Source organism: Linepithema humile, chromosome 3, assembly GCF_040581485.1.
Source record: "Linepithema humile isolate Giens D197 chromosome 3, Lhum_UNIL_v1.0, whole genome shotgun sequence".
Classification (NCBI taxonomy): Eukaryota; Metazoa; Arthropoda; class Insecta; order Hymenoptera; family Formicidae; genus Linepithema; species Linepithema humile.
Window position 1 is genome coordinate 4,584,008 of NC_090130.1, and position 17,957 is coordinate 4,601,964.

At 45.2% G+C, this 17,957-nt stretch overlaps 2 protein-coding genes across 2 annotated transcripts in view; one reads left to right on the forward strand and one right to left on the reverse strand.

Annotated features, from left to right (window-relative positions):
* Nucleotides 1-10,204, reverse strand: part of Nhe2 (Na[+]/H[+] hydrogen exchanger 2) — a 33,119-nt gene extending 22,915 nt beyond the window's left edge. The window contains exon 1 of the mRNA XM_012374091.2: nt 10,187-10,204. The gene's annotated coding sequence lies outside the window, so the exon portion shown is untranslated. The remainder of the gene's footprint in view (nt 1-10,186) is intronic.
* Nucleotides 3,409-15,959, forward strand: LOC105676322 (uncharacterized). The gene is made up of 6 exons (XM_012374102.2): nt 3,409-3,892; nt 8,635-8,843; nt 10,297-10,432; nt 13,042-13,175; nt 14,077-14,383; nt 14,781-15,959. The coding sequence occupies exons 1-6, from the start codon at nt 3,856-3,858 to the stop codon at nt 14,864-14,866; spliced, it is 909 nt and encodes a 302-aa protein (XP_012229525.1). The 5' UTR covers nt 3,409-3,855; the 3' UTR covers nt 14,867-15,959.
* The last annotated feature ends 1,998 nt before the right edge of the window (nt 15,960-17,957 follow it).

Sequence of the window (17,957 nt, forward strand, 5' to 3'; positions counted from 1 at the left end):
TAGCAGCTTCGGCAAACTTTTCCCCGGTATTTTCTGATGTTCGCGCAAGCACGCGAGGTTTAATAAAGTTGCGAAATCGAATATTTTGTTTGTTTCATTTCTTGCCTCTATTACCGACAAGATTGAAGAATGGGAAGTGCTTACATCCCCCCCCCCCCTCCCCGGGCAGCGTTGCGAATGCGCGGATGTGCTCTCACTACGTTATTTAGAGGTATCGCGTGGAGCGACGTTTCTGTATCGCTCGATGATTCGAAGAAGGTAACGGCGTTCGTTCAGCTAACACGGCCACTCTGTCGTCCCCTCGTTCGCTTTCCGCCCCCCGGCGTGGAAAGCAATGACGAGGGTGCGCGAGGGTTTCACGAGGGTAGCGCAGACAGAGGGGAAATGTGGCGAGAGGGAAAAGGAACGGCAGGATATCGTTGAAAGTAACGATATTTGCGGAAGCTCTCATGCCCGCCTTGAAATTATTGTCGTCAAAACGGTCGACGGCGCGGGAATTTTTCGTTGATCAACGACGTCGAGGAGCGACGTTGGCAGTCGGTCATTGCATATTAATAGATCTATCCCGGAGAGAGATCCTACTTATATAATAACAACTGTATTAAAGCAGAGAGCGCATATCGGATATCTTCTATTTTACACGCTACGAAAAAAGTTCATCAACTCATTTAATTACGATTCTCCAGTAATTGACATTATGCGCGACAGTATTTCGGTCACGTATTCACGTTATAGTTTATTGAGACATTTCGGGACACGGGAGTTTATTTTACGAAGGTTCGCGCTTCTTTTTATCATGCGATATTCATAATACACAACGGTGCGCGTCGCAACGTTAAACTCGTGTTGAAGAATTTTTTTTTGACAATTTTCTTCTTTTCTTTTTAGCAGCATTAATACCGGTCGACGTGATATATCAGCGGTGACGAGTGACGGAGAATCGGTTGGATCGATTGCATTTCACGAATTGACGATTCGCCGCGACACGGCCGCGCGGCGATAACTCGAATTCCCGAATGGATCGTAATTAAGATGTTAAACAAATGCCGAGCGCCGATGGGTTATTAATTAGCCGCTATTCATTCGCGCGATCGCGCGATCCCTATGAATCCGAAATGAGATAGCGCGGAGTCGCTTCTCCCTTTTCCCCGCGATCACCTCTGTCGTGAATCGCATGGCACCGCCGGATGCGACCGCATTGACGAGCGCAAAGGCGGCCACGGAACTGACGAATGAAAGGAGAATTGGCGGCGCGACGAGAGTTTGTGAACTTCTCTCGCGATTAACCGCTATCTCTTTTTTTCCCCCTCACTGTCTCTCTCTCTCTCTCTCTCTCTCTCTACTTTGACGAGATTTCTTTTACGGTCGCTTCGTCGTACAATCAGGTGTATTTCAGCGCGACCGGCTTGAAACGCACCATCGATCTTCCCCGTGTCTCACCGGAGACCTTTCAGGTTTATTGCAGCGTAAACAGGACCTACGAAAGGATCATTTACTCGCGCCGCACCGTCAAAGGCGACGGTGTATCCACTTTTACTCTCACGATGCGTGTCGGCGCGATTTACTTACGATGGAACATTTATCGCGCGAGAATTCGCTGGCCCGGCGCATCGCCGGTAATTCGATCAGGAGAAGCACGAGTGTAATTAGTTTATACCGGAAACGATATGCACACACGAAGTGTCCGACGTGAATTTAAATTCCCCGACGTAAATGTGCCGCCCGGTAACGACGCAGAGTATTCGTTTGTCGATGCTATTTAATGGACATGCACGGATACGCAGATGCAATGATGATTAAAGTTATTTATATTCCTGACGAGGAATCGGACCTAAATTGAAACGTGGCGGGTGACGAGGATTTACGGTCGAGTTCATTGCGCGAAGAACGCGCGGGATGACGATAGGGAAAACTGATAAAAATGCATCGGGCCGAAATGGCGGAAAGTTTTTAAGATTATTTCGTATTAGTTTTAATTCGCCGCGACGGGCGCGAGAATGTCAGAACCGAGAGAGCGGCGGGGCGGAGGCGAAATTCGATTTAATTAAAATTGATAATCCCGAGAATATAGATATTACGTAAAGTCGCCGGCTGCATTGAGAGTCGTACGACCCTCTTTTGGAAGTTTATACGGAATTGCCAAGTCGGCGGGTTACGTTTCCGCGGCGCCGACGTCGTGCAATCGATGCACAAACCCGACGTCGATCACGTAACGACTTTTACGCCAACGCACTTACGCAAGTTACGTAAGTATCGCGCGCTGCAATACCGCCCCGTTCATTCTACTTCCTTGCGCTACATCGAGATGGGTGACGGCGATAAATAGTCGAGGATATTCCCCGTACATGATACTTCTCGTGTAAGCTACGTTCATACATATTTCTCGAGGATAAAAGCTGAACAATATCTATGCTACGGACGAGTCGTGTTCATTGTGTTGCGTTAACCGCAATGAAAAGTATTGTCTTCTCTTACTGAAAGTAGCGGGAGTGCAATAGTTTTAAGCAAGCGGAAAAGTATATCGCGGATTGATCTGCCTTTTTACTTAAATTCTTATTCCTGTAGACATTTTGCTGGCGCATTTATTAAAGGAGAGTATAGAATATTTCTTCATTATAGGATTATTTATTATAGAATATTTATTTATTATAGAAGACGGAGACGTGCAAATATACCTACGCACAGTTATAAATACCGGGAAAAATAACCAAGCAGACTCGAGACGCGCAAACACACCAACTACATTAACTAATTAATTTTCGAGATAAAGTCTGGCAAGAGGTTAATGCAAATACTCTGAACAAAGGACGGAGTTCTATTGTGTCTTATTGCGAGTAGACACCTAAGTAAAGTACAACTATACGGAACAGCGTCTCAGCTACAAACAGACAAACGAGCAGCTAGATAGACGGTCTGATAGAATATCGATAGCCGCATCTCTTGAAAAAGGAGGAAGGGAATACATTGCGACAAGCCTGCCGCTGTAGCAGGAGTGCGTTCGTCCTGCGAATGTGTACACACACATATAGACGGAAAGGGGAACGACGCTGCTGGGGCGTCGCGGGGGCGTCGCGGGGGCGTCAGGGGGTACGACGAGCGAGGGGCCGACTCGGGGTTGTTCGGAATCTATCGGTGGACCAGATTTTACTCGCACGTATACGCACATTCACCCCCACGTCGCGGCGCCGTCGGGGGGTGCGTGCGACGCCGTGTGTGTGCGCGTGGCCGTCTTTTGCACGTACGTACAGCCGACGCGGGGACACATCCAACGCCGACGCCGGGGACGCAGGCGCACGCCCGCGCGGTCACAATCGCGCACCCGCGACGCGCGGCACCGCGCGCGTCGCCGGCGTCGTCGTCGTTCCGCGAGGAAATTGATTCTGCGCGGAAACGACGCGACCGGGGGGGTTTCCAGCGGAGCGGCGGAACCAGCCGTGCACCACCAGAGAGAAGCCGGGCTCGGCGAGCCGCGCATACGCTGCCGGAAGAGTACCCACGCCATTCGTCATCGTGCAGTGGATCCGCGCTCGCAGAACGCCCCCCCGATCGACGATCCAGATCGCAGCGTGTTATGTAAGGGCAATGTTACCGCCGTCGTCGCTGTCCGCCTACGCCATGTAACACGCGTGTCTCGTACGTACACACTGGCTGCTGCTACCTGCCGCTGCTGCTGAAGAGCCGCACAGAGGAGAAAGAAGGAGAGAGAGAGAGAGAGGCGACCGTGGCGGAGAGGTGCCTCTCCGACGACATGCGAAGAGACGCGTCCGACGCGACGACGATAGACGACGAGCGAGGATCGCGACGATCGCAGACGGCTCCAGTGAGACACGTAGACGACGACCGACAGGAGCATCCATGGAACTGAAAATTCTGCTGTGGGCTCACATCGTGGGTAAGTTTCGCCGTCGATGCGACATGCGACGCCTTCCCTTCCGCACACACCACCCCCTGCGCCTCGTTTTGCATGCACACTCGTACACACGGACGTCGGCGCGCGTAATCGCACACGCAGAATGCGCTCCTTCTGGTCACGGCGTTCCGGTAAATGGTGCTCGTTACCGACGACGGCATGCATGCACTCCGAGACACTCTCGCCCCGGACGCTTCCGTGTCTCGAGAATCGCGTGTCTTCCCGCTATGCAACCCCGCTGGCTGCCTGCTTTGCACGTTCGTTGCCCCGATAGACGGTATCCGGTATAGATCCATCCTTGCAACCGTTCCTGTCGGCCGTGTGCCGAAAACGGTTGCTGCACTCCCTCGATGGTTATCGAGTAGCGTAGATAGGCCGCGCGTAGAGAGCCGTTCCGTTGCCTATCGAGAGCGAGAGATGGACCATTTCCGCGTGATCGACGACGCTGCGAGCGTAAGCACTGCGAAACACGCAGCGAAAATCAGCCGAGCTAATTCCGAAATACGGATATTTTATTCGAAAACGAATGATTGTTTCAACGCACTTGGATAAATCTGTGAATTGATTGTATAAATTTTTACATTCGAATACCCGAATTTGCGGTCAAGCCACGAGATTAAACTTAATTCATTTAATGTAGTGAATTAAATTGAATCGCCGAGATTAAATTATTCCATTATCGCATTCAAATGTTAAATACAGTGAAAGAAATGTAATTCAAGTTAAGAATGACTATGCATTTCCATTATTAATTTCGCTCCCTTGCAAAATGCATATACGAGTGTTCCAAATCGGACACTTTTTCGCGATATCAGGAACTTCATCCATTACAGATATTAGCATAAAGTAACACGCGTGCACGCGACGATCGTGAGAGCGTTTGTCGAGATTTCGTAAGCTCGGGAAATGGATTTCGTCCCGACACATGATACGCGAAGGGCGTTGTTTCGCGGCGAACAAAAGCGCAAAAACTATTAGCGGAGACACGCGTCTCGGGATGAGAAAAGGATTCTCTCTTCGCCGCGAGCGTTGAACCAGCGGGGGAGACAGCGCGGCGAACTCGAAGGAATGTCGTACGTTCACGGCTGGGTCGTTGGCCGTTTGGCCATAAAACGCGCGGGCGTTCCGCGTAATAGGGCATTAACAAATTTAACGAATTCCCATCTCGGTGATATAATAGCGTTAATGACATTCCAGCGAATGCGATTTTACGACACGCGGCCAAGTGCTCTTCATCCGAATGAATTCGCGGCTCCGCGCTCGATGGTCAAGTCTCGCCGCTCACTCTCGCTGATGTCTTTCTTCCTTAACGTTATGGTCATCGGGGCATTAACGAATATTCGATTATCCCGCAACTTTGCGGCGCAATACGATCTTTGTATCGAGCGATGGCTCTTTCATCTGCAAATGAAGATTCATGTACGCCGTCGCATCAATCTTGCTTCTGCCGAGATAAATATATTTTGAAACAGCTCTTAGAGAGAGAGATAAATTTTCTCAGTAAAAATTTATTTCTAATCAAATATGCAACGCATATGGAAATTGCCAATAAGTTAATAAGTCAAAAAGAAACCGAGAAGTCCGTCAGGCTGATAAGAAACTCACTTCGTACGCAATAACGGATCACGGATTGAAATCAGCGAATCCGAGATTTTTATGTTGAAAATGCGCGCAAAATAATTTCAACCTCCATCCGTCGCAATAAAAATGAATGGCGCAGGATACATTCCTCCGCTTTTACAGCGTCAGAAATTAAACTCGCATTAAATTGCAGCAGTTTTAATTCTTGCAACAAGTAATAGCAATTGATAAATGAAGTGTAAAATACACTGCACTCGGTTTGCGGCATGAAAACCCGCACGTCCAACATTAACAAACATCTCGCTCGCAAGCGAATATCATATATTTCGAATCGGGAGAATTCGAAATCTGATAAGAGAAGTATCGCGTTAGCATTGGCGCGATACTTTTTATCCGCGCGAAATCACGTGCAGGAATTTATTGCATGAAAAGCGAGTAACGCATTTTTTTCTATTTTCCTGAAGAAGTGACGGAACTTTGCCGCTATCTACGCGAGCTATTTATAACGCAGATAACGAAACGGCGCCGGAGCAATTGTTTCGTTATTACGGTATCTCGGTGTATCGGTTGCGCCGAAAATAGCAAAAATCAGATAGCATTTCTATTCGCGCGATTTCGGAGGGAAGTCTCACGAGGCGTTGGTAATTTCGTCTGATCGCGGAAACCGACACAGAGCAGATAAGCTTCCTATCGGCTGCGAAACGTCGAAGTGCACGCAGGGGCTTTTCTCTCTCGGCGCGAGCGCGCCGCTTCGCTCGCCAGCTAATTAAGCCGATCGTTCTACCGAATGTCATATCCGTTCTGCGGATCCGTACGCGCGATTGTCCGATCGGGCGAAATCACATTCATTGCACGAGAGCTGTCCGTTAAACCGAGCGTATCGTCATTAGTGTAAGCGAATTAAACCGAGCCTCGGCCTCTCACATCGGCATCGAATATTCCGAATCGAGTAGCTTGTCCTTCTCTCGGACAGACCGATATTACCCGCACTTTGCCGCACGGCAAATGGAAATGATTACGACGCACTGTTTGCATATGTACTTTTCTTTTTTTTTTTCTCTGTTTTGTTTTCGAGCGAATATAACGCCACGTCCTTTTAACGATTGCCCTCTCATATTAGAGAGACTCGAGTGAGCTCGACTCGTTAATGTCGCTCTGTTCGTCGTCGACCGAGAGTGCTGACTGCGTTGCGTCGTCGCGCGTGCTTATCTGTTTCCTTTGCACGACAGCACGTTCGTCACTTTCAGCCGGCATAACGACAGTTCCTGCGTCTCGAGTATAAGAGGTGTCACTTCAACTACCCCCTTCATTTTTGTCGCAAATCCGCTTTTTATTAACGACTAACGACCGACCGCGAGAGAGTGCCCTCGTGGTTTTGTAACTAAATACCCGTAAGCCCCGCAAAGTGCCTCTAAACGGAGAAACGGGGAAGAGAGGGACATTACGCCGGGATCGTCACACCCTTTAATGCGCTGGGGCAATATTTCCCTATAACTCCCACCGAAACTTTCATCCAATCCGCGGAACTGCGAGTCGGATTATATCGATTTCGAGAAAAGTAACGCTAAGAACTTCCCTTCAGCGCGGCAAGTTCGATGAAAATGTCGCGTTGAAATTGTTACTTGTTACGTGTACCGCATGAATCATTTACATGGAAACTTTTTAATATCAGAGACTTGTTTTGCATAAATAGAATCTCTAATTTAAGTTTCGCGGTGTTGTCCAGTTAAATAGAGTGACAAACCAGACTGTATTATGTAATTCCAAGTTTTAGATTATACGCTTTCTCTTCAGATTATTCTCCTTTCAACGTACATTTGTCAAAGATGCGCGCTGAAAAAATCTGAATATTAGCTGGCAGACCGGTGATAGAAATTTTATCTTCATTGACAGAAATATACGAAAAACGATTAGATTTATCAGGTAATTCTTTATGCAAAGGATTCGACATAAATAGTCGGGGAAAAAAGGAAAGTATTCCACAGGAATGTACGATCGCTGCATATATCCGCGTGCAGAAATTCATGAAGCGCGCGCCGCGCCGACGAAATTCGTTCGGAAACGCGTAAGTTCTGTTTCTCGCGTGAGATCGATTCCATTTCTCGTGAATGAGAAAATTTGGTCGGCACCCGCGAGGAGAGGCGAGGATGGCGGGGGGGAGGGGGGGGGGGGAACGTGGGAAGGATTCTATTCGCGATCGATAGAGGATTCCGGCGGCCGGTGTGGGATTCGCCGAATAATTTCGAATCCGCGGATGAGAGGCGAGAACGTGATGCGCTCGTTATTATAAGAAACTATTTCTCGTGGGGTCGTATTATATTCGCGGTTGCTTTCATTACCAGGACTTCCGCGTAATGACGATGTCGCTCTGATAACCAGTCGTCGCCGCGGAGCTGCCAGCCTCGGCGAAGCCCAGTGGTTCCCAAGCTCGCGGCTCGGTATCGTTTAACATAATTAAAAGATGAGGCTTTCTTACGCGCGCAGAAACGCTTAAGAAAATGTAATCTCTAATTATCGTAATGTACATTCTTTTATCAGTCTCTTCCGTTTCATCCAGTCGACGCGAGTATATTCTTATAAATATTGCGAATACGGCTGCAGCGTGGATACTATTATTTTTCTATATCATCACGCGTGCTATTAATCAAATAGAGACGGCGGCCAAGTCGCGACACGGAAGAATGGCCCATATGGAATCCCAGATCAAAGTGGAGCATCGGTTGAACTTTCCAATCGATAACTATAGAATATTATGCGATGTGGCCTCTTTATCCGGGCTGTCCTGCCAGATGATAAAACTTTCACCGCTCTTTCCCGATTTGGGAAGCACTGTTCCCCAGCGTAATCGATGAGGCGTGTATCGCGGGCGATATTCAACCGTCTCTCATGACATGACACGGCAGAAACTCACCTTCGGCTTTCATTTCCTCTTTTCTCCCGGGGGCATGAGTCGGGATTTGGATTTCCCCTGCACGTGCTCTAATAACTCCGCCAAGATCATCCGCTTCGATAAGCGTGCAATGCCGAGCGCGCCGTTCGGGCCCCCCCGTTTTTCGCGACAATGCAACACGACCATCCCCGCGAGACGTCGCGGCGGGGCCGATAAAATACAATTAACGAATGTACTCTTCTCTCGTCCGCAGGAATTTGCACGGGTCTGCGGGAGGTGCGCATCCAGATACCGACGGCCGTGAAGAAGGGCGACTCGGCGACGCTGAATTGCTGGTACGACACCGAGGGCGACCAACTGTACGCCGTCAAGTGGTACAAAGGGGGTCGAGAGTTTTATCGCTATGCTCCGAACGAGAATCCGGCCGTCAAGACTTTCCCCATCGGAAACCTGACGGTGAAGGTGAGCCCATCCCTTTCCCCGCATTCCCCACATCGCCGCTGATGGACGAGCTTACAACCTCCGGTGTCCCGCGGGCCTCCGCGAAATCTCGAGATTCTTTCGTGCCCTGGCGGGACCGCGCGCGGGGAGAAAAAAAAACGGTGTCGAGAGAGAGAGAGAGAGAGAGAGAGAGAGAGAAAGCGCGAGGATTTATTGCGGTCGAGAAGTTGCGAATGGAACACGATAACACCGAACGCGCCGGAACGTACAGTTCCTGCTCGCTGTATAGCGGGGCCGTTCTACATATCGGCTGATCGAAGTTTTTGAATTCGAGCTGTCTCCGTACGAGAGGGGTAACTGATGGCCCTCGTCGGTGTGTGTTGCTCGTCCTGTTGCAACGCTTTTTTTTCCCCCTTTTCCCTCCATTGAATCCTATTTTTATTTTCAGTTTTTCAACCGTGCAACGCGGTTATTCCATTTTTTTATTGTACTCTATATTTAATTTATATAATCATTAATTCTGCAGTGTTTTAAAATGGTACTTTCGTGTTTATTCGGGCCGGTGCTCCTCTTTTGTTTGTATAACACGTGACACTAAACTGTGGACATTTTTAATGTTTTGAAGAGGTATCCTAAATAAAATATTCTATTCCATTTTTGTTTTATATTCTCCGAAACGCGGAGTATCGTTTCATACACCGCTTGCGCGCGCGCGCGCGTGTGTGTGTGTGTGTGTGTGCATAGCCAGCTGCTGGAAATATTAAATGTTATTTTATGCGCGTTCTATTCGCGAAACGCTGCCCGACAATTTAATATTTCGCGTTTCGGACGCGACAGTCCTAATGGTGCTTGTTTAACGAAGGTTTACAGTGAGACACAATTCCCCCACGGTCAGCGCAATCGTTTTCTGTTACCTCACTCTTACACGCACTTCTTATCACCGACGCTTGTTTATCTTGCACGATACGCTATCCTCGTGACGCGGGCATCGCGTAGCGGGTGTTTTCCGCTCGAAGCGCGATTCGAAAAAATTCAGAGCCACCTCGCTCCGATATTCATCACTTTTAACATCGACGATAACGATTCGCGTAATTGGTAACCGATGTAAAATAAAAAAAAAAAAGAAACGCGAGTGCATTGCAAATATTTAACGCGATTGATGGAAACGGAGATGGAGAGGAAAGGGAGACATGCGAAACAGGGGGATCCCGTTTGGGAATAAACGATGGTTGATATCGAATAACCAGGTCGGCCGCATGTCGCACGATTGGCGGAAGCATTGGTCATTAATGGATTGGACGAATTCCTCTCGCAAGCGCGCGCGTTACACACATTCAAACATGCATAGGTCCGTCCATACGTACCGCGCGTTACATCCGAGAATTCCCTTCGTGTCCTCGATAACCGTCACGACGGCGAAGATGATGCGCCGCGCAGAGACGTAGGATCGTAATGAATTACCGTTGTTTCGCAGAAAACCGAGAGCAACGCGACGCAGGTAGTGCTGACGAAGTTGGAATTGGAGGCGGCGGGCCAGTACAGCTGCGAGGTATCAGCCGACGCGCCTTCCTTCCACACGGCTATAGTTTACGCGGCGATGAACGTCGTCGGTAAGTGTCACTTGTCCTCGAAGCTGCCGCTCCGCACATTAATAACTTCGGACGCCGGCATCGACTGCGTAAAAACACGCTGGAGCGTTATTACTCGCCTGGCAATTTAACGCGCGCGCCCGCTTTACGACGTCGGCGCGCCTATTCACCGTGTAATAAGCTGTGATAAGAGAAATAATAATGGGCGGACTATTTAAATCGCGTTCTTGACGTCGATAAAATTTTTATAATTCACGATAACTCGCGATATAATCGAAGGGCTTTGCGGAAAAGAGCAGCATCTTGTAGAGTGATATTTTTTGAAATTTACGTGAATTGAATTAAGTACAGTTGAACAACCGTATTGCTTCTTCTGACTTTTCATTTTTTCCCTCGTTTTCTCTCTCGCGCTATTTTCTCACATAGAATTGCATAGGATCTTTTGTTTTTCACTCGTTTTCTCATGTGATCACGTAGTATGTAGTCAAACAAATGTAAAATAATCAGAGAGCAGTGCAAGAAGGAGAGCGGAAAAAAGAAAGGAAAATTAGAAGGGAAAAAAAGTTTGACTGTAATTGTAATTATGTACGAGTGTATTATCATAATTGTGTACATATTTGCATAATAAACAAATAATTGTGCTCAACTAGAGTGTGCCAGTTTGCTCGCTGTTTCATCTTAGACTGTTTTGTATCGGCTTTGTTGAAGAATTAATAAACACCGAAAATATGCACTTTATTACGCGTATTAGTGTCATATAAGCGCAATAATAATTATATTTTACCAAATTTAATTTTCCCAAGCTGAATTTTCAATATGCTATTTCTAACATACACCGTGCCATATCTATGGCATTAGAATTTATATACTCTCTGGGATTATTTATATCCGACCAGATCTCCGCTTGACCGCTAAAACAGTCATTCGTCTCGCTCGCTCGAATTGTGTATGTCGAATTATGTAGCGTCAAATGGACTGTCGAATATGTAAGGTAATAATAATCGGCTTATTATAGCAATTATATACGTTCGCGAATGCATTGCGGCATAAAATACATTTTATAATGTTTCCGTTTCATGTATTGTGGCGTGGCGAATTCGCATTGTGAATCCATGATTTTCGCGAAAATAAAATACGCGAGTTGATTTTCGTTTGGCCGAAAACGTGATTAACAATAAGTGCGGATTTTCAGGTAATTATAAAAGCACACAATTACGGTTGCAGTCAAATTTCAGTATTTTTTTCCTCTCTACTTTATATTTACTTCCTCTTTTTCGTTCTCTGACTATTTCTGGCCATTTATCCGGATGCGTGAGAGATCGAGTGGAAAATGAAAAATATCATGCAGCATTATTGATCCATTGTCAGAGAGATCGTATTCTTTATTTGACGTTATCTATCAATAATGTATTGCACGATATTTTTTGCTTTTCACTCGCTTCCCCATTTTAATATTGTCACATGATTAGATGAATGTGAAGTGGAAAGACAATGTAGGAGGAAAAGTGAGAAAAAAAGTGCAACATCGGAAGAAACATGGATGTTCGATTGTAATATATTTGAACAACGTAAATTGCCTGTCGCAATTTTCGAGATTCTTTCATTAAAACATGGCGTTCAATAAATTTTGTGCCAGCAACGTTTTTCCCGGGGTCTTTTCTATTAATATACTGTAATCTATTCTGATATTACATACGAGCTTTTCCCAGGGAGAATTAAATATCTTTTTTAATTGCTCACGTCTCGCGCACGTCATAACCAGTCTTGCTCGCGAACGAAGAACAAGAAATATATCCGCGAGCGCGCGCGCGCACGCAGTTTCGGATGCGACACAAATCTTCCGAGAGGACGGACTATTCAATTCTCGCATCTCTCGCGCTCGCGTCAGAACAACGACATTTTTATTCGCCGCGTTCCGCCGTCGTCGTAAAGGCGCGACGAAGCGTACGAATTTACGTCCTCCGTAAAAAGTGGAAAAAGTAATATTTCGCGAGCCCGGGAGCTGCTGGTGACGTATACAGGTGCTTTTAACGACGTGCGTATTATACGTACGACGCGTGCCGATAGCGAAATGACTGGGCACGCGAATGCGAGTCGCGCCGTCGTAAGAAAAGTTTTTTTTTTTTTTTTCGCAAGAGCGATAAGGATGCAAGAGGGGGATATTCGCCCTTTCGTATCGATCAACTGTCGTCGTCGCCCAAAGTTTTGGCCATGTCAGGCTTTGGAGAATGACGACGGGTCAAGCCCGGTCGAAGCGACGTCGAGCTGCATGCGAGCTCACGCGACGTTCGGGTGCGTGTTTACACGGTATCTCAGAGCCGTCTTTCATATATGCATTCCTTGATGAAGTCTACTCGCTTATCAAAGCACGTCGTCGGGATGTTAAGTTACGAGCGATTGCACAAATAAAGACTTCTCTTGTCATCAACTTAATTGTGAAAGCTACACGTTTCGCGAGAGAGCGAAAGAATTCTTACAATATATTTTACATTCAAAATATCGCAAGAAAAAAAGAGCAAATTATGCTTCACCAAACTTCTCGAGGCAGCTGTATGCGTAATGAGACCGAGATGGTTAAATTGGAATCTCCTGTGTATCAAGTATATCACAAGTATATCTTACGTTCGCAGAATTGCCCTCTCAGATGCCATCGATACAGGGACTAAAGAGGAAATACCGTGTCGACGATCCACTGCGTTTGAACTGCACATCTGGTCGGAGCAAGCCCGCCGCGAATCTCACTTGGTATATCAACGACCGACAGGTATGCTCTAACTGCTAATGATGGTAATGCGCGCGCGGTTAGACGAGTGGACGGACGGAAAGGGGGGGGATCAGATACCTCTATTTAGTTTACCTCGGCTTTGATCCATTATCCCTGATCAAACGTCGGAGACAAGAGAGCTTATGGGATACGTTTCTCCTCGAGATGTTCTCCGAAGCTGGAATGAACGGTATTCGTGGCGCAGAAAATAACTCAATATTTTCCTCGATTAACGTTTAATGCTTTATTTTCATAAATGCCCGTTAATTAAAATCTGATTGAAATAATGAGTTAAAATTAGCGGGGATTTTCAAATGTTCGAGTGTTCGTATTTGAAAATATTCCAAATTAAAACTCTAAAAGCGTTCTTTGATATTTTCAATGCGGCTAGAATATTTTGCAATTTTCAAGATAACTTCCGTAATCATCTTATATTAACGCATTCGTACGTAAACCAATGGCACGCTAGGCACGAGTACACGAGTCGCGGAAAAACAAAATCGCCGTACCGTGCCGAGAATTTATAATACCAATAACGTTAACAACAAAGCGACGCAAATATAGTTTTTCATCCTTATGTTATAATAGCAATATTTACTTTAACAGTCCATTGCATCGTCAACCTTTTACTGTCATTAAATCAATTAATAAAATTTCATTACTTTCAGCTTTCAAAATAATTGTTTTGAATCATATACTTTTATGGAAGCACATGCGCGCGTTATCCTCTTAATATACGTGTAATTAAAACTTGATTGATAAATCTTTCATCATTATTTTATATGCTGCACACATTTGTAACTTTGTACAAACAATAATTTCACATGTTCAAAGAAATATCGCACAGGTAATCCCGTTGATTAACTAACGATTTTCGTCTTCTCTTTTTTTTGTTGTTCAGCCTCTCAAGTCTTACGTCCGCACGTACAGCCCGCTCGACACAAACGAGTCGGAGTGGCAAATCTCGCAGATCGGACTCCAATTCCTGGTCACGCACGATCACTTCACGAACGGCAAATTGAAAATACGTTGCAGCGCGTCGATATATGACATTTACTGGCAGAGCTCGGAGGTCAGCGCCGAGGAGGATCTGCCGCGAGTGATACACTACGAGCCAGCCGCGACCATCGTCGGCATCAACTATCTACAGCCGCCGCCGAATTTTCAAACCGGCCAGAAGAAGCCCGATGGGCAGGTCGGTGTGAAAGGTAAAGCCTCCTTTTTTTCATATTAATGTTACAATAGCGCGACGTAGTTTCCTCATAAAAGAAAAAAAGCTGGATAAATATATATCGTCGGTTCTCGATTACTTATCGAAATTCTAAACTGTTCAGAAATGCAAACGCGAATCGTTGTGTTACTTCATTTGCTTATAAATCGTTTTATTTCGCCCATCGTGAATAACATCCGGCTGCCCGATGAACTCTTTGAACGAGCACGTTTGCATGAAAACGACGACGCGCGGTTCGGGCATTCAAAAAGCAATGTCGTTGAGCCGCGATTTGAATTGCTGCGCGCGTGCGACTTAAAATCGAGAAAGAAAATCGAAAGCAAGGAAAGGGAGAAATCGCAATTATCAGATCGTCTCGTTCGATGATTTTTCAGTGCTGGGATCTTCCACGGTGAGCTTGCGGCCGTCGGCGAGGCTCGTATTGGAATTGTTTGCGCTTCTTCTAATCGCCATTCGTTAAAAGCATAATAGTGCATCGTTCGAGAAACGCGCTTTGGAACACTTTGCGTATGTCGACGTGCTTGTGTGTGGAGGCGGAGGAGAGCTCGAGAGGCGCGCTTTGTGCGATGATGACGTTTCCTCTACGGGATCGCCTCGGATCGCCGCGACAGCAGCAATACACAACCGGAGCGAATACAGGGACCTCCTTCAAGGGCCACGTCAAGGCGGTGAAACCTGAAAGGCTGGTTCAGAATGGCGGAGGGATGGAAGTGACGGGGCGCGACTGAGAGTCTGCTTCGGGGAACGGAAGGGGTCAAAGGAAAGAAGAAAAGGAAATAGAGAAAAATGGAGAACGAGGGCAAGCTCCCGCGAGATGATTTATTCGACGTTCACTCTCATCCGACGATCAACGAATGTCCAAGAAGCTCTCTAGCGACGAAAGACACGCGGCTGGATACTCGCGATATATATTCGGGAGATATTTTATTATTATTAGACCATGTACTTGCTTCCTTCCAGCGGGATAATGTGTTTGCAATGTGTAGGTATATATATATATATATACATATATATATATACATATAGTATGTTTCGTCGCATCGTATGGGGAAGATAGTTTTTTTTTCGTACTTTTATAAACTCAGAAGGAGACTATACGTAGCATGAATGTACGTGCGTATTCTTCGACATCATACACATTTACATATGAATATACATACATGTGTGTACACGACAAAACCGCGCAAAATCGCTCGAAACACACACTCGTACATACAAGACACGCATACAGACAGCTACACTTTCTCTCTGTACGAATAATTGATAAGTAAAAGTGTTCGAGAATATTGCGGCCCGCCTAAGTATTTTACAGTGTGCGAGATGATGTACCTGAATCGGATATTCGCGTGGACTTTTGTTGTGTTGCTATTTAGAGACTATGTATTAAATAAGCGAGGAAAAAGATGTGCTATGTCGAGTTATATGATAACAACAATTTTGTGTACCTCGATCATTCCATTTCGTATTAAAGCATCAACTAATTTATCAATGAGGTTGATTTAATTGATGTATAGTACGACTTGTAAAGTTTATTATAAATTCATTTAACTAAATTGCCACTGTATTTCTCTGAATATATCCGCTATTTCTCATATCTGCACCGCAGAGTTGAAAACCTATTCTAATATTTTCTCTTCACGTATGCAAATAGACTCTACTTTCCATGTGTACATTCCATTCATCAAATATCGGCTGATGACATCATAAATTATATCGCCCCCCAGTTTGCGCTTATCGATATTCGATATCAGTTTTTATCCCAAATGCATTGCCGGTGAAATATTTCGATATTCTTGTAAGTCGCGTTCAAACTGTGCTGTACAACACGTAAAAATAGGATGTCATGGGGAATTGTGTCATGATTTCTTTGTCTTTCTTTTGTAATAACAATGTCTAGATGAATATGGTCGTTTGATATATTTCTCGGTGCTGAATATATATATATATATATATACATCTATATATATATATCTTGATATGGATATAAATATAATTGTTACAATAATAAGCACGATACCAGCAACAAAACAATTATTCTGATGTTATTAAGTGACAGAATGTTACCCGTTATTTTATTTTCGCGCTGTGTCGACGGTGTAATTCTGTTTTTTACGCTACCCAATATGTCTCTATTCATTTTAAACGATCCGAATCGGCGTTAAAACAATGCCGCTGCATAAATAATTCACGAATGCAAAGAACTACCGACCCGGCCCTGTCGGTGAAAACGCATGATTCCGCGAACATTAAATAAAATATCGTCCAACAAAAGCGCGTTAATTCGACCGGCGAATCGAGGAATGCCGCTTTGCGGATTATTATATTTATTTATGCATGACCAGCGTGTGTGTATGCCGTTAATGTGATAACTCAATTATTGCATCCGTAATGTTTACCTTATGCCGCTCTGCGAAACGTATAACTGCACAATCGTCGATACACTTTGAGCGCCGCGCGCGTTTATAATTGAGTGCCAGACATTAACATTCATACTTGACTTCACTAATCCTCTTAATTAGATCTTTTTCATCTTCTCCTTCTTTAATTTCTCAAAATACGATTCACGATTTGAGTCAATAGGTTTTTAATTGTAATGTATTTAATTTTATTTTTCACTGTACGTCATTGAGTTTCGTGATCTAGAATATATAAAAAATAACGCTCTTTTGCATTACAATTTTGCGAAACAATATTAATTATTTAAAAGTATATATTTTTATAAAATTATGCAAACCTAGAGATGCATACAGCGAGATAGACTTCATGAAAGAGAGAGAAGAGAGCCCTCGGAATTTTTCTCTTTTATATCGTAAGTATCTCGTTGAGTAGGTGAAGTGCTCGGCAAAATGCAACAGTAACAATCCGTAAATGTAATTGTTTATTGAACAAAGTGTTCCTCTTGTGAACATGGAAATTGTAGTTTTCAAAGAGTTTGCGAAAGTAGAATACTCTCGGTAACGAAGAGACTGAATTCCTGCGTTCGTCTGACGTTTACTAAAGTTTCAAAATTTTTTCCAATTTCACATTTTTACACCACTTCTCGATATAAATAAATTCGAAAGAGCAGCGCATAAAAAGTGCTAAATGTTCAAATTACGTTCGATAATTAATCTAAACAATATAAAATAATTGCTACATCTCAGCGAGATAAAGAAATACGCGTTGCTTAGCGTTAACGCAATTTCAATTGCAATTCTGCTTATTCGCGAAGGTTATTCCTGCCGTTTATTCACCGTTATATATTTGCGAAACAACGAAAAAAAAAAGAAGGAAAAATTCTCAATTATCATATCAATGTGGAAAATTCTTTTCTGCGTACGTCGCATACCTACGTTGGAAATTATGCTCCGGAATATCATCTCGATCTCAACGCTCGGATATGGTCCACGAGGCCGTGGGCGGCTGGCAATCGATGGCGTAAGGACGCGCGAGTGTGAGTACACGTCGGATACTCTCACGGATATACGGGTGAACGGGGGAACTGGTGCACGAGTGCTCGCACACGAATGAGAATTCCGTTGCTTGGCGACGGGGAAAATCGGAGCGGCGTC

Coding starts and splice junctions, on each gene's coding strand:
- LOC105676322 (XM_012374102.2), top strand. CDS start 3,856: ATGGAACTGAAAATTCTGCTGTGGGCTCACATCGTGG. Junction 8,844..10,296: donor TCGGAAACCTGACGGTGAAG/GTGAGCCCATCC, acceptor GTTGTTTCGCAG/AAAACCGAGAGCAACGCGAC. Junction 14,384..14,780: donor TGGGCAGGTCGGTGTGAAAG/GTAAAGCCTCCT, acceptor ATGATTTTTCAG/TGCTGGGATCTTCCACGGTG.